The 14838-nt window shown below is 33.7% G+C and overlaps 1 protein-coding gene across 1 annotated transcript; it reads left to right on the forward strand.

Moving 5' to 3' along the window:
• Positions 1 to 1017: 1017 nt before the first annotated feature.
• On the forward strand, positions 1018 to 11672 carry LOC120356248 (tachykinin-like peptides receptor 86C). Its single transcript, XM_039445155.1, has 3 exons — positions 1018 to 1353; positions 10435 to 10648; positions 11656 to 11672. The coding sequence occupies exons 1-3, from the start codon at positions 1029 to 1031 to the stop codon at positions 11660 to 11662; spliced, it is 546 nt and encodes a 181-aa protein (XP_039301089.1). The 5' UTR covers positions 1018 to 1028; the 3' UTR covers positions 11663 to 11672.
• The last annotated feature ends 3166 nt before the right edge of the window (positions 11673 to 14838 follow it).

A 14838-nucleotide genomic window follows, 5' to 3' on the forward strand; every position in this document is an offset into this window, starting at 1 on the left:
TTCAAGATTTTATTGAAAACGGCATCAACGATTTTGATCAAATTCATTGATAAGCTCTATCAACTGCCACAAGTCCCATATCTGTAAAAATTTCAGGAGCACCGTCCAATCTATGCAAAGTTTGATTTCAGATTCTCAATTATTAGGATTCAGAGACAATTTAAACAAAAAAATTCAAGTGGAAAATATTAAGCATAAAAATCTCTACAATTAATGTTCAGTAACATTTTCACCTAATATTGAAAATAAGCTCGAAATTCGAGAAAATAAGATTATTTAACTGAAAACTGTTGGCAACTTTTGATTCTATTGGAAAAATTGTTTTAAATAAACTAATTTTCGTCTACTCCATGGTTGCAGTTGACTTACCTACCTCTTACCGTTCTCTTCTTCTTCAATTTCCTTCTTCTTCGTCTTCTTCTTTCTTCTTGGCCTTTTCCGTCTTTTCTCCTCCCGTTCCTTTATTTTAGTATCCTCTTTATTATTAAGTACTAGTTTTTATTCTGTATTTTTCAAGAAATTTGTTTTGGATCATTTTTGTTGAATATTTTTGAAAAACATTTATATTGCAACTCACACCTGCGCACAGGGTTTCTTTGCAGGTGTAGATTCTTATATATATATATATATAGTTTTTTTTGTCTTGAAAGTGTTGTATATTTTTTTTGAGAATCAATAAATTTGAATTTGAATTTAAAAAAAAAAAAAAAAATCACTATGAAGACATAGCAGACATCGTGTGACTGCAGCGCTATTGTCCTGTAACCAGCTGGCTCAGATCTTAGAATAGTAGACTTAAGATGCGCGTGAACACTAGCGTCAGTTGATCAATTTTCATAACGGCAAGGAAAATTTTGTGTGAGTGCGCCACATCAGATTTTTGAGATAATTCTGTTATAAGCTTCAAAACCATTTCCCATCTGAAATAGAACTGGATAAGAGATAGAACTGAATTGGTGATGTGTTTAATAAAAAGTACTTGGTTATTTCATCGAGAACTGTTGTTTTTTCAGGTTAACTTGATTGTGATGAGTGAGACAGGTGGGACAGCAGTGGACGATGAGGAGCTTGTCCTGCTAAGCAACTGTACAGCGCTGCTGTTGGCAGGCCGCGAAAGCCAACATCATCTGCTGACCAACTCCAGCGGCGACGTCCTCATCCTATCACTCAAACAGTTCTTCAGCGATCCGAAAAACTCCGAACTGCAGAACAACTTCATCGAGTGCTTCCTCTCAAGACAGGACGCACCTTTTCAGCTCTACTGGTGGCAGAAATGCTTCTGGATTTGCCTCTTCCTGCCCATGCTATTTGTTGCTGTTGCAGGAAACATAATCGTCATGTGGATTGTTCTTGGTAAGTTCATATTTGTTGCACTTTCTTTTATGTTTTGGTGTGTGGGGGGGGGTTGGTTTAGGTGCTACGGTTAATGTTAGGTTAAGTGATTTTAAGTAACACCCCATGATACTGATGTAGGCTAGGCCTACATGGATACTTATGATGTGAACACAGTTGCCAAGGTGATTGGGACAGTAATTAACAAATAGAAAACTTTTTTAGTCCGTAATGTAATTTATGAATTGGAATAAATATAGTACTTACTATTTTGAGTTAAAAGTATGATTTAAGTTGCTTGAATTTCTTCAATTCGTTTGAATTTTTTTTTTTTTTTTTTTTTAAGGTTTCTCTTGTACTTGAATTTATTAAGTTTAAATCTCTTGAATTTGGATTTCTTTAGTTTAAATTTCTTTTAATTTGTTTATTTCACTTGTGCTTAATTGGGGTGTCCAATGAATAATATAAGGCTTTCATAGTGAGATTGAGATGTGTCTATCAGTTTCGTTCTTCTTGACAGAGAATGATGATGAGATTGATGTTTTTGGATTGGATTCTTTAACGTGTTTCGGTGGTTTGTTTTTCTAACTCATTCAGAAGGTGGAATTATCGATATTTCAGAGAGGTGATGATAAAGTCAGGATAACATCTTTGTTGATAATATTATGATAGAGTAAAGAATTTCTCTGCCTTCCTTTCCCCCGTATTCTTAGTTTCTTGTCACTATCTATCACTATCTTTTTGTCTTCCAAATTCTACCATTGTTTAAAGTTCTTGCTATGATAACAACCACCGCACTGCGTTTTTACTATTTACTATACAAGTCGTTCATATATTTGAATAATTTCTTATTCATATTCTACTTTCGACATCTCAGTCTCACTTTCAATTCTGATTCATTTGTCTCAAAACAAATGCTTGATATAATTACATGAGAATGTATGCTTGCCTTTGAATATTATGCATAAAAGGCCTAACGTCTTACTAAAAGTTCTAACTAGCACTATCCCCATTTTAAACAATAATTTTGGCTTTATAATGAAATTCTGAGCTTGAAAATAAACGATAATGTGAATTTATTACACATATTCACATAAAAAAAATCAATTTATTACATCTCTTTTTGCATAACAATCACTAAATTAATTTTCTATTGAATTACACGGCTGTACACAGGCTAACTTCATAAGGAAGGTAAATTATTTTTTACCCTTCTTCTTCTTTTACTTTTCTTTATTTTTTACATTTTTAATTTATTTTTTCTTTCTTGTACATTCTCCCGATTTGCGAAATTGAATTATTTTTCATCATGGTTTTGTTGGATGATTTTAGCGGTAATATTGAAGATGGATGCTATAATACTATAGAAATAGAAGATATACTCGATTTTCAACCATTTAACATTTTTAATGAAGACTGCCGATCCTCCTTAAATATCTTACATTTGAACATACGCAGCATGAGGTGTAATTTCGATGAGTTTTCATATATGCTGCAGCATTGTAAAACTGATTATCACTTGATAATTTTGTCGGAGACATGGTTGTCTGATGATCATGAGTTTAACTTCAATCTAAATGGCTATCAAGTAATTGATTCACCGGCTATATTTAGTAAGTCTGATGGATTATGTATATTTATAAAGGAGAATTTGAGGACTGAGACTCTGGAAATTGACATTGCTTCAGCAAATTCAATTATTCTAGATGTTCATGATCCACAGTTGCAGCGAGATTTCACAATTATTGCAGTTTACAGATCCCCATCATTACGGGTTGATGAGTTTATTGAAGACCTAGGTCAGTGCTTAGAAAAATTGAAAGATAGAGATAACATTATTTTGGTCGGCGACATAAATATTAATAAAAATCTAAATACAAATCTTGTAAATGAATACTGTAGCTTACTGCATTTAAACGGTTTCCAATCTTATATCAATAAATCAACTAGAATTCAAGGTAATTCAGTATCCTGTCTTGATCATATTTTCTATAAGAGTAGGAAACCTAAATCTGAAGAGATTCTAGGCGTTATTTTTAAAACAAGCATCACGGACCACTTCGGAATAGGCCTTGTTGTGGGGTTCTTGGACCTCACACTCGAACCTAAAGAGCAAGTGAAATTCATTGAAAAAATAAATTATCCACAGCTAATTGATGTTCTAAAAAAAGAATCTTGGGATTGTATAATGAAGGGGTGTGACTTGGAAAATCTAACAGAAATTTTTATTAATAGACTAAATGAACATATAAATACTGCTAAAACTAAAGTTAATCTGCGGCATAAACTACAGCCATTAAAGAATTGGATGAGCGTGAATTTGATCAACTGCATAAGAAGACGAGACAAAATGTATAAAAATATGGCAAAACAACCCCTAAACCTTGAACTAAGGAACAAATACACTAGATATAGAAACATACTGAGGAATCTAATAAAGAAAGCTAAACAGGATTATTTCAAAAATAAAATAGCACAAAATAAAACAAACTGTAAAAAATTATGGAGTTGTATTAATGAATTACTTGACAAAAAAACTAGGAACACTAATATTAAAATTGAGCCCACCATACTCAACAAGCATTTTTCTGAAGTGGGTAAGACCTATGCTGAGAGATTGCAATTGAATTCTATCCCTAGAAATATCAACCAAGCAAATTTTCCTGAAACCCATATAAATTCTCCTAACTCCTTTTTCTTTTATCCAACGAATGAACATGAAATAATAAACACAGTAAGGACTCTAAAAGATAATTCTTCACCGGGTATTGACAAAATCAGCAATAAATGTTTAAGAAATATATCCAATTATATAGCAAAACCTTTAGCTTTTATTATAAACGAATGTTTCAAACATGGACACTTTCCTCAGGAGTTTAAAGTTGCAAGGGTTGTTCCACTATATAAGGCGGGAAATGTAAATGATCCATCAAACTACAGACCAATAAGCTTACTTTGCAGTTTATCAAAGGTTATGGAGAAGGTAATAAAAATAAGACTTATAAACTATCTAGATAACCATAACATTATAAATAAAAATCAATATGGGTTTCAGGCTGGGAAGAGTACACAAGATGCCATATCACATCTCTTAAACATTGTTACTGAGAATTTTACAAGTAGTAGGAAGACTCTTACAGTTTTTTTGGATCTGGCGAAAGCCTTCGATACAATACCTCACAAAAAACTGTTAACAAAGTTGGAAAACCTAGGAATTAGGGGTATAGCTCTAAAATTGTTTGAAAATTATTTAAAGGATAGAACACAAATAATAACTATTGGTGACAAGACAGATCAAACAAATTTATCAGGATATGGTGTACCACAGGGTACGGTGCTTTCTCCGATACTATTCCTCATTTATATAAATGACCTACTAAATTTGAGTACTGATAAAAGAACGCTTATCTCGTTTGCCGATGATACCACGGTAACATTTACAGGTACATCATGGGAGGATGTATATGCTCTTGCAGCTGAGGGATTGAGCATCGTTGAGTCTTGGTTGAATGAAAATACACTCACACTCAATCACAAAAAAAGTACATATATAACTTTTTCACCAAATGCTAGGACTCAGCCTATAAATCTGACCTTGAAGTTGCATTCTCCTTCCTGCAGTCTGCCTGCATCAACCCCTTGCCGGTGTGCAGTACTGGATAAAACAGACTCTGCCAAGTACCTTGGGATTATTATTGATTCACATCTTAGATGGAACTGTCAAATTGATGATAAATGTAAAAAGCTAAAATATTTAATATATAGATTTCACAGAATTAGTTTGATTAATGATAAAAGTATTTCAAAGTTGCTTTATACTGCTTACGTTCAATCCATCTTGCAGTATGGTTTACTGGCGTGGGGTGGTGCGGCGGGTTGTCACATAGGTAGGTTGTTTGTGGTGCAAAAGCATATTATGAGAGCAGCGTTGGGTAAGCCCAGACTCTACCCAAGCTCAGAGTTATTTAGAGAATTTGATGTTCTGACTCTAAGACAGCTATATATTAAAAGTCTAATTCAGTATGCAGATAAAAATAAAATTCAACATGATATCCGTGAAACCCCGTACAACCTAAGAAATTTGACAGTGGTCCAAAACAGAGTTGACCTGAATGTTTGTCGATATCAATTCAGTTACAGAGTTAATAGATTAATAAATGTTGTGCCTAGTAGAATTATTAAAATAAGCTGTAAGAAACATAACTCTAAGGAAGTGGATAATTGGATAAAAACAAATGATCTTATTGTATGGTGATCTGAGTTTGTCAGGTACCTATTTCTTGTCTACCGATTTTTTAAGAGTTGTGGAGGATTTCCGTTGTGTTTCTGTATTGAACTTACTTAATTTTCAAAACTCAATATTTCATTTTGTAGTTTGTGTATTTCTGTCTGTCTGAAGTGTTCTCATAACTATGTCTTATTCTATTTGTAGGAATACTTAATAATGTAGAAAAATATAAGTAATATATATATATATAATATAAGTGAATATATAAATGTTGAAATATATTTCACATAAGAAAAATAATCAAAATAGTTTATGCATTGTTTTTGCTTAGAATAGTTCGCCTTCTTGCTGCTTTGTTGTGATCAGAATTTATATAGACTCCTTCCTGCGCTCAGGTTTTTACCTTTGCAGGGAGATATTTCTTCATAGACTAATGTAATATTTCTGTTTCTGTGAATGTATTTTTTGAGGAAATAAATTTGATTTTGATTTTGATTTTGATTTTGATTTTGATTTTGATTTTGATTTTGATTTTGATTTTGATTTTGATTTTGATTTTGATTTTGATTTTGATTTTGATTTTGATTTTGATTTTGATTTTGATTTTGATTTTGATTTATACCCTAGATAGCTATTTATAAGCCCTATAAACTGACTTGAGTCTCATTTCTGGAAAAATTGCAGGAACTCCGTAATATTCTTGAGAAAAATGGCGAATAATCACTAAAAAACCATTTTTTTCACGGTTTTCTCGAAAACGGCTCTAACGATTTTCTTCAAATTTTTACCATGGATAGCTATTTATAAGCCCTATCAACTGACATGAGTCTCATTTCTTGGAAAATTGCAGGAGCTCCGTAATATTCTTGAGAAAAATGGCGGATAATCGCAAAATAAAAACATGTTTTTCACGATTTTCTCAAAAATGACTTAACCGATTTTTTTTCAAATTCATACCCTGTATAGTTATATATCAGCTCTATAAACTAGCATGAGTTTCCTTCCTGAGAAACTAACAGAGGGTACACCCCATTCTTGAGAAATTTACTTTGTAACCTCCTTCTCGTGTTTGAGGTAGGTGGGTAGAGCAGTTTATTCAAAAGAACACACGTCGATATTTTATTTGTAGAACAGCTGTTTTGACAACTTTTAAAAAATCCTTAAATTTCATAATTCAAACAAAGGAAAATGTACTCTGAAAACAATAACAATAGTAAAATCGTAGTTTTAATAAAATTATTAAGCCGCCAATCGGCATAATGTTGTTCCCCTAGATTATCCTCGTTTAAGAATGAGGCTTATAGATCAATGAGCAAGGAAAGTAGTGTGAGTGTACCACACCAGATTTTTTTATCTTGTTCATGAATGTAAAACTTTTATGAATAAAGTGTTAATTACAAAAGCATAATTTACAACATTGGTGTCAGAAGTGGAATTTAATAATTAAAAAATAATTGTGCTGAAAGTTTGTTACACAAAAAAATGTTAAACAAGAGCAAAATTAAAAAGGGAGATGGAAACATTCAAACGAGATGATTAAATCGATAAATGAAGGTATGCTAGAATTTGTATCTAATATGGGACAAAATTTGCAACAGGAAATCGAGGAAAGTTTTAAACCAGTTCAAGATTATTTATTCTAGTGTTAATGGTGAAAAAGAAAAGATGCTAGATGACTTTTAGAAGAATCATGGCCATTGGTTTGCTCTAGACTTTGACAAACCTATTAGGTTTGCTCTGAGATATATGTATAACATTGTTAGTGTGCCACAAGTTATAGTGATTTACTCACAGGGGAATCTGATCACGTGGAAAGAGGCTTACAAGAGATTCAGGCTATTGGAGTCAATGTTCTTGTAACCTGGTCTGATTGATTTAAAAATTCTATGAATTTCAAAACAAGATTTTATGAATTTAAATTTCTTTCTGATGAAGAATGATTTCAATCAAATAGATGAATTGAGAATGATCTGACTGGTTGTGAAATGATTTTAAATATTAAAAGTTATTCAATGATAATGCCAAGATAAGGAGGGTATTTCTATCTCTCGATCTAGAATATCAGAGATAAATAGTTGGAAGCAACAGACCGTCTGAGGCAACATTGTTTGGTACCAAGAAAGTCACACATATGGTGTGGGCACAGGTAACTGCCTGGGGTGTGCAGGTTACGACATGCATTAGGGTATGTGTAAGTGAGAAAATAAGGAGCAAGTGAGGGTGTCACTAGCTTGAATGGGACTCCTCAGTCCTCAGCATGTAGCTGAGTGGAAGAACATCTGTCCGCAACTGCAGAAGCATGGCTGTCTGGCAGGGAGGAAGTCTGTCCTGAGGTATGACTGAGCAGAGTATTGTTCGATTTAGAGGTTTGAGACATCGTTGGTGGGGACGCAATAGAGTCCACAAGGTTGAGGATCAAATGTTGCTGTATCTAATTGTTTAAGGTTTATTGGAAATCCGAAGAATCCAAATTGTTTGTTATTTGGCCAAGAATTGAATTTGGCAATTTAAAAAAAATGTTTACTCGAAATTAGTAAACCTGTACTAGATTGTGAAGAGGATAATTGTGTATAGGATAAAGAAAACTGAAAGAATAACCAAACCAAAGGTTGCACACTAATCATCCAGCACCTTATCAAGGAAATCTGGATATTGGAGACCAACATCCCTGAGAGGGGGGGGATAGTGATGTAGGCTAGCCCTACATGGATACTTATGATGTGAACACAGTTGCCAAGGTAATTATTCTGGAAACAAACTGTTTATTAAAAGATAACAAGTTGGAGTTTTATGAGTTTTATGATGAACGTTCCAAATTGATGTTGTATTTTTTTTGTCATGTTCATAAAATGTAAACTATCAATGAATAAAGTGTTAATCACAAAAGCACAATTTACAACACTACTTAATTTTAGTTCTGCTGTGCATATTCAGAGGATAATTTGCTTGAACCCTTTTTTTACTTTACCGTCAAAAATACCTCTACCGTAAAAAATTCAGATTACTGTACTTTTTTCTGTAATTACTGTACTGATTCTTCTTCATATTCATTATTTCGGGGGGTAGATGGCGGCCGGGCCCCTTGCATCCCCCTTATATGCCCACTGTACTGAGAGAAACATTATTCAATGATGTCATGATTTGTAGAAAAAGTCAGAAAGTTGAAGCTCACAATCAAGAAAGGAAAGCTGCGCTACCTCACATTCGTCTCAAGTGTATTTGACATCAAACGATGAACATCATTCTGAATTTTTCATAACGGATGCAGTTCGATACTCAATTGCATTATAGTCCAGTCGATATAGACATAGAAAAGGGGGTGTGCTTGCAATTTATATTGTAGTTCTGATTTCTTAATATATTATTCAAGTACATAAGAGAAGTCCAGAACCAATTTCTTCATGAAAAATTTCCTTGTGCTATATACGGGGTGGCCCAAAAACCTCGTATTTTCGGCTCATTTTCCAGTTTTCAGCTACTTCTGCCAAATCTAGTAATCTGCTAAAAAATTTGCTGTCGCCTTTTTTTAGATTATAAAATTCTGAATAAAACTAGATCATTCGGAACCCTTTATCTCCAATGAGTACTGAGTTATGATTTTTCATAAATGAGTGAAATTTGAAGAAAAATTTTAGTTTTTGATCAACAATATCTTTCGATTGTTACCATTTAGATGTATATTTCAAAATCCCTCTGGGCTTCTTTTGTGCTCTACAATCTGAGATCAGGTAGAGCGTTCTATCTCATATAGATTTCCAGGTACACCTGACAACAATGCTCCTTGTATTGTGAAAAACACCTAATTTTCAGCTCCAACCATCATCACCAACTACATTGTCCTCACATTGATATTTCGAACAATGACATAAGTTTATGAGATTATGATTTATGAGAATCACCCATTAGATGCACTTAATTTCAGTATTTCCTAGTGGAGAGGCGCGCTCAAGGACACCTCGAGGATCAAAATTTCAAACACTCATAACTTTTGACACAATGCTCAGATTTTATCCTACTACACTTTATTCTTTTCGGCTCGTCAAGGCGGTCCAAAATCATGCATCATAAGTCAAATTCGGTTGAAAAATTGAAAATTTATTGTTGAGTGTACTTAAGCCCCTATTCCAATATACAAAAAATTGCCAATTTCTATATTCAAAGCTCTCAAAACACTCCACTTGACACGTATAGCAAACCTACAAGTGAAAAACTTGATTATGATACATACCAATGTGACTAGAATACATTCTAGAATGTACTCTTGGTACCTTGATACATACCATATAAAATGGTGAGCTTCATTTACATTCGATTTTGAATTTGTAATTTTACAATCCATGTTGCATTCAAAATCTTGTAAGATGCACCTTTAGAACTGTAATATTGAGTTACGTCTTTGAATAATCAAACTCAAACAGCTCACAAGTCTGATCAACAGGGAAAATTGTTCCATTCATATTCTCACATATTCCAGTGAGATTTAGTATTATTTTATTATGATGCTGAGGATAAAATTTGATAAAATTTCACAATGTTTAGGGTGAAGATAAGTAGCTAAGATGTTGAAGAAAAATTATTAATGGGATCAAAAGTTTGAATCCGCTATCGAGAGAAAAGTTTGTGGGAAGACGTTTGAAGAATGTCACTTACTCACTCAAGAAGGAGCAGTAATTTTTGGCCGTAGAATTATAGAAAACTTGAAAGCTCGATAACTTTACCATGCTTCCAACTACATTCTTATTTCAAATCCCTGGAACCGTATAATCTTCAATCTTTTCGTCAATGATCAATTATAAATAGGAATAATCTCATATTTCAACTGAGAATTATTATCATGAACTTTTCCTTATCTATTCTATATTGTCTCTTTCCAGCGCATCGGAGAATGCGGACTGTCACCAATTATCTGTTGGTGAACCTGAGTTTGGCTGATCTCCTAATGTCACTGCTGAACTGCATTTTCAACTTTATTTTCATGGTGAATTCGCACTGGCCCTTCGGAGCGTTCTACTGCACTGTCAACAACTTTGTTGCCAACTTCACTGTGGCTGACTCAGTATTCACTCTGGTTGCCATTTCTATTGACAGGTGAGTAGATGATACTGAAAATTCGAAATTACTGTTAGAACAAATTTATTTCGTTTTATACTGAGCAGGAAATAGCTCAATATTGCTGGAGCTGTTCCTCAATAATAGACATTATCTATCAACAGGAATACTTTGCATAGCGTATGGTTGATTTTATTGGTTGATTTTTGCATACATGGTAGTACATTACGCAAAATCTGACTCGTAAACGACAGAATCCTTTTTGTTCAGTGCATTAGTGGTGAGCGAATTCAATCGAAGCTCTGTGTTCACTAATGGTGAATAGTTGGAAAATCGATTGTTTCTTCAAAATAGAAGAGCGAATGCCAGTTGATTGAGTGGTTTTTCGCTCAAGAGTAATTCGTAGATCGTTAATGGATTCTATAGGCTTTTCTCGGAGCGTTCCTGTTTAAACTTTCTGTTTTTTGTGCTCATGCAATTCAATTGTATTACGGAATACTCATTAAACAGTGTAGCCCAGACAACACATGTAGCCCAGACATCAACACTCATGTCGCCCTGTCAAATAGTCATTATATTGCGCCCCGACCAAAAAAAAAAAGGTAGATGTTTTATTCTATTATGTTAATTCTATAGGACTATATAGGAATAATATATTATATATTTTTTCGACCACCTCTCCATAATTCGATATGGTGCAATATTCATGATTCCAATCAACCGTTGCAAAATGTTGATTGTTTTGTCTGAGCATGGTGCTGTGATGAATATGAATAGGCTATAATTATGTGCGCGAGTGATATAATGAATGATGATAAGATGTTTATGAAATTAAGATCATAAATGAAAACTTCTGATGGCTCCTAAATTGAATTCTGGATTCACTGGGATTCTAGTTATTCTGGAGAGGAACGAGGATACATTTACATAATCTTTATCCAATCCCCAAATTTTCAGTGAAACCCCATCGTGAGGAGTTTGGACATCCCGGAATCATTAAAAGGATCATTTATTCAACTATACAGTAAGAATAAACTTGTTTCCAGATTTTAGGGATGTTATTTCGAAGGCGCTTATTGAGAGCAAAGCCAATAACAATAGACTCGAAGTTGGTATCGTAAGGAATGATAAGAAAAGATCCTGAATGGTGATGAAGAGTTGTAAGGATGAAGAAGAAGGAAAGATGAAACTCCTCAAATGAATAGGACGAAGAAAGACAGAATGAGCCTACAAAAAGAAGGAATGAGAGAGGTAGCCTTTTGTGTTCTGATCTCCACCCCTGCCTTTACAAGTTTGGAGTTTTCAATTACTACGTAACCCTTTTAAGCAATCGATAAACGAAATATGTCTCATAATCTATTATGTTCTCAACAGCTCATACTTCTGATCGAACTTCTGGTCAACATAACAAACCAATCTGGAATATTAACCCTTTCTGATCCCATGATTCCATCTGGAGTCATGTTATATTCTTGTCTCCTACAGTCATCTTTTCAGTCCAATGATGCCTTTTCACTAAAAGTAATGTTCACACCAAACTCGGTAGCTCTGCAGAGTCTGTGGATGGATGGATGGAAGAAGATCTGTTGCCGGCTTAAGCAATGCAGGTGTTCACACCGACCTCGGCGTATCTGCCAGCCGACGTTTCCAACAAAACTCTGCTGGCCTGCACATGTTTTCGAATCGCTATGGGAACGATTTTCTCCAGGCATCCGAGTGGACGTTTTCGATAAAGATCTCTCATCAAAAACCTAAATTGTGTAAAAATGGAGATAGAAGAGTTCTAATTTCAGATTCGGATTCAGTGCCTTGAAATCAATAATTTGGCTCACACTAGCTTAAAAAATGGAAAATGAGGAATCGGCAGAGATTACAAAATCTTGCCTTCTAAACATTACCTAAAACACCCAATAGAGAAATTTGCTCAAAACAAAAGTATTTATAACAAAGGTTATAATTCTGAAGTTGGTAGGCATGCTATTGAAATGGAAATGGTTTTCACTATTGAAATATGATCCTAGTAATGTATGATTTATTTTGACTATTCTTCTCTTTTCATCTTGCCGACTGCGACTGGCTGCAGCACAATCAAATTACATTCTTCCACTTATTAGTAGAATTCAATGAAATCACTTTTTCTGACTTATTCAACTAATATTCAATGACAAGAGAACTTCACTAGAACAAAATCAGAATCAGTCTGCTCTGTTGCCTTGGCTGTAGCTGACCGTGCTGTGTGCTGTGCCTCTAGTTGCTAATTAATTGTTGAAGGTTCACTTTGCTATTTAGGGCTACTTGTATGTACAATAAAAGTTAAAAATTGTTATGCACTCAATTGTTATGTATTTTATCAGATCATGTTTCGAAGTCTCAAGAGTCATTTTGATTGTGAATCACTTGAGAATGACTCTGAAGATTTTGAAGCATGTTGTCGTAAAATATATATTAAAAGGGCGCTAAGAATTTTAATTCATATTGTAATTTAAAATTTACAAGGAATATATATTCACATTAATTTATGTTATATGGGGTCTGATCTTTCGATTATTTGTTCCTTTTAATGCCATGGAGATCAATACAGCCTGAAATTGGTATCTGACAATAAACATAATTAAATCACTTATCCAACTGTATGTCATTTTCTTTGTATGAACGTTTTTTCATTATTATTATTATCATCATCATCATCAATGTATTATCAACATATCATTAAAATTCACGGAAAATATCTGTTGAATTAATGTCTTGCAGGCTAGTCAGCAATTACTTGTTGACTGCTGCGATCATTATGAATTACTAATAACCAATTGATTCAAACAATTGAGAAACTCACTACGTAGTACTAAAATATAGTGGATTAATTGGGATAATTTAGAGAAATATTACTCCTGAAGTATATTAGAGATATTGTATAATTTATATTATTATGTAACGAACGATGCAACAAAAATGTTTCAATAATATATTCATTTCTATCATATAATTAATAGAATGATGAATGAACAGTAACTATATCAATATACTAAAATCACTATTTTGTCTGCACCTTAAGCAGACAGCTAGTTCAGTCGTTCTCTGCTACTTATAAATTCTCTGTGGTTGGTATCTTCTTTTTTAATTTTATCATTAATAAATAATAAAATTTCACTGAATTGGTCCTTACTAAGTCTGAAGTACCCCCTATATTTGTCTTCATCAGCTTGGAGATCTCGCATCAAGTGATTGAGCCCGCCATAAATTTTTCTTTTCTTATTTATTGGGTGCACCCAATGAGATCTACTTAGTCCAGGCGCTGGCTTACATTGAGCATACATGAGAGAGGCAGAGAATTTGACTTCGGATTATTGTTAGGGGGTCCTTAGTGTATATGAAACTCGATGGCGTCACGTCCTAGGGTGGTCGACAGCTTGGGGAGAGGGGGGTAAGTTGTGAAAAACGCGCGTTTATAAAATCGCCTGTCCTGCAGTTACTATTTATAGTACAGCTTTTAATTTTTTCTCAATATCATGTACACATAACTGGCTTTCAATGTGGTCATATACATTTTTGCGATAAACCACATAGTTTTTCCGAAAAAAATAAGATATCTCGAAAAATGTATTTTTTAATCATGGACTTCTTGTTATTTCTCGAATATTCAAGTAATTAGCCGACTTAGAGGAAAAGGCTCTCAATAAACGTTGTAGGCCGTTTCTTGATGAATCCAATGATATATATAGTTTGGGGGTTACGATCATAGATGCGGCGGTGGGAGGGGGATAAGTAGCACTGTTACGCTGCGGCGCGGTCCTCCCCCATGATTAATGCGCGTAATGGCTATCGCAACGCTCCTACTAGTCTATGCATTCAAATTAAAATTTATTTCAGGAACGCTATCTTATGTATTTTCGGTCGCTGAACACGATTTTTCAACTCTCAAGCCTTAATAATTGATAATTCTCATCATAATATACTAATTATGGTCAAAATTACAAACTTCATCTCATTCTGCAAGGAAACTAAGAAATGACTGTTTGAAATAAACGAAACTTGGGTTTCAAGAAATATATTAGGATAGAATAAAGATAATATTCATATATGTTCATGTTCTATTGTTTTTATCTCAAATTAATTTATTTTGATGCGCTGCAGGCTAAATATTATATTATTAATTGCACACTGGCCACGCTTACTTGATATAGTGGTCAGTTAATTTCCAAGAAATATTTGTGGAATTTCTTATTTCTTCA

This window comes from Nilaparvata lugens, unplaced genomic scaffold (assembly GCF_014356525.2).
Source record: "Nilaparvata lugens isolate BPH unplaced genomic scaffold, ASM1435652v1 scaffold6252, whole genome shotgun sequence".
Taxonomy (NCBI): domain Eukaryota; kingdom Metazoa; phylum Arthropoda; class Insecta; order Hemiptera; family Delphacidae; genus Nilaparvata; species Nilaparvata lugens.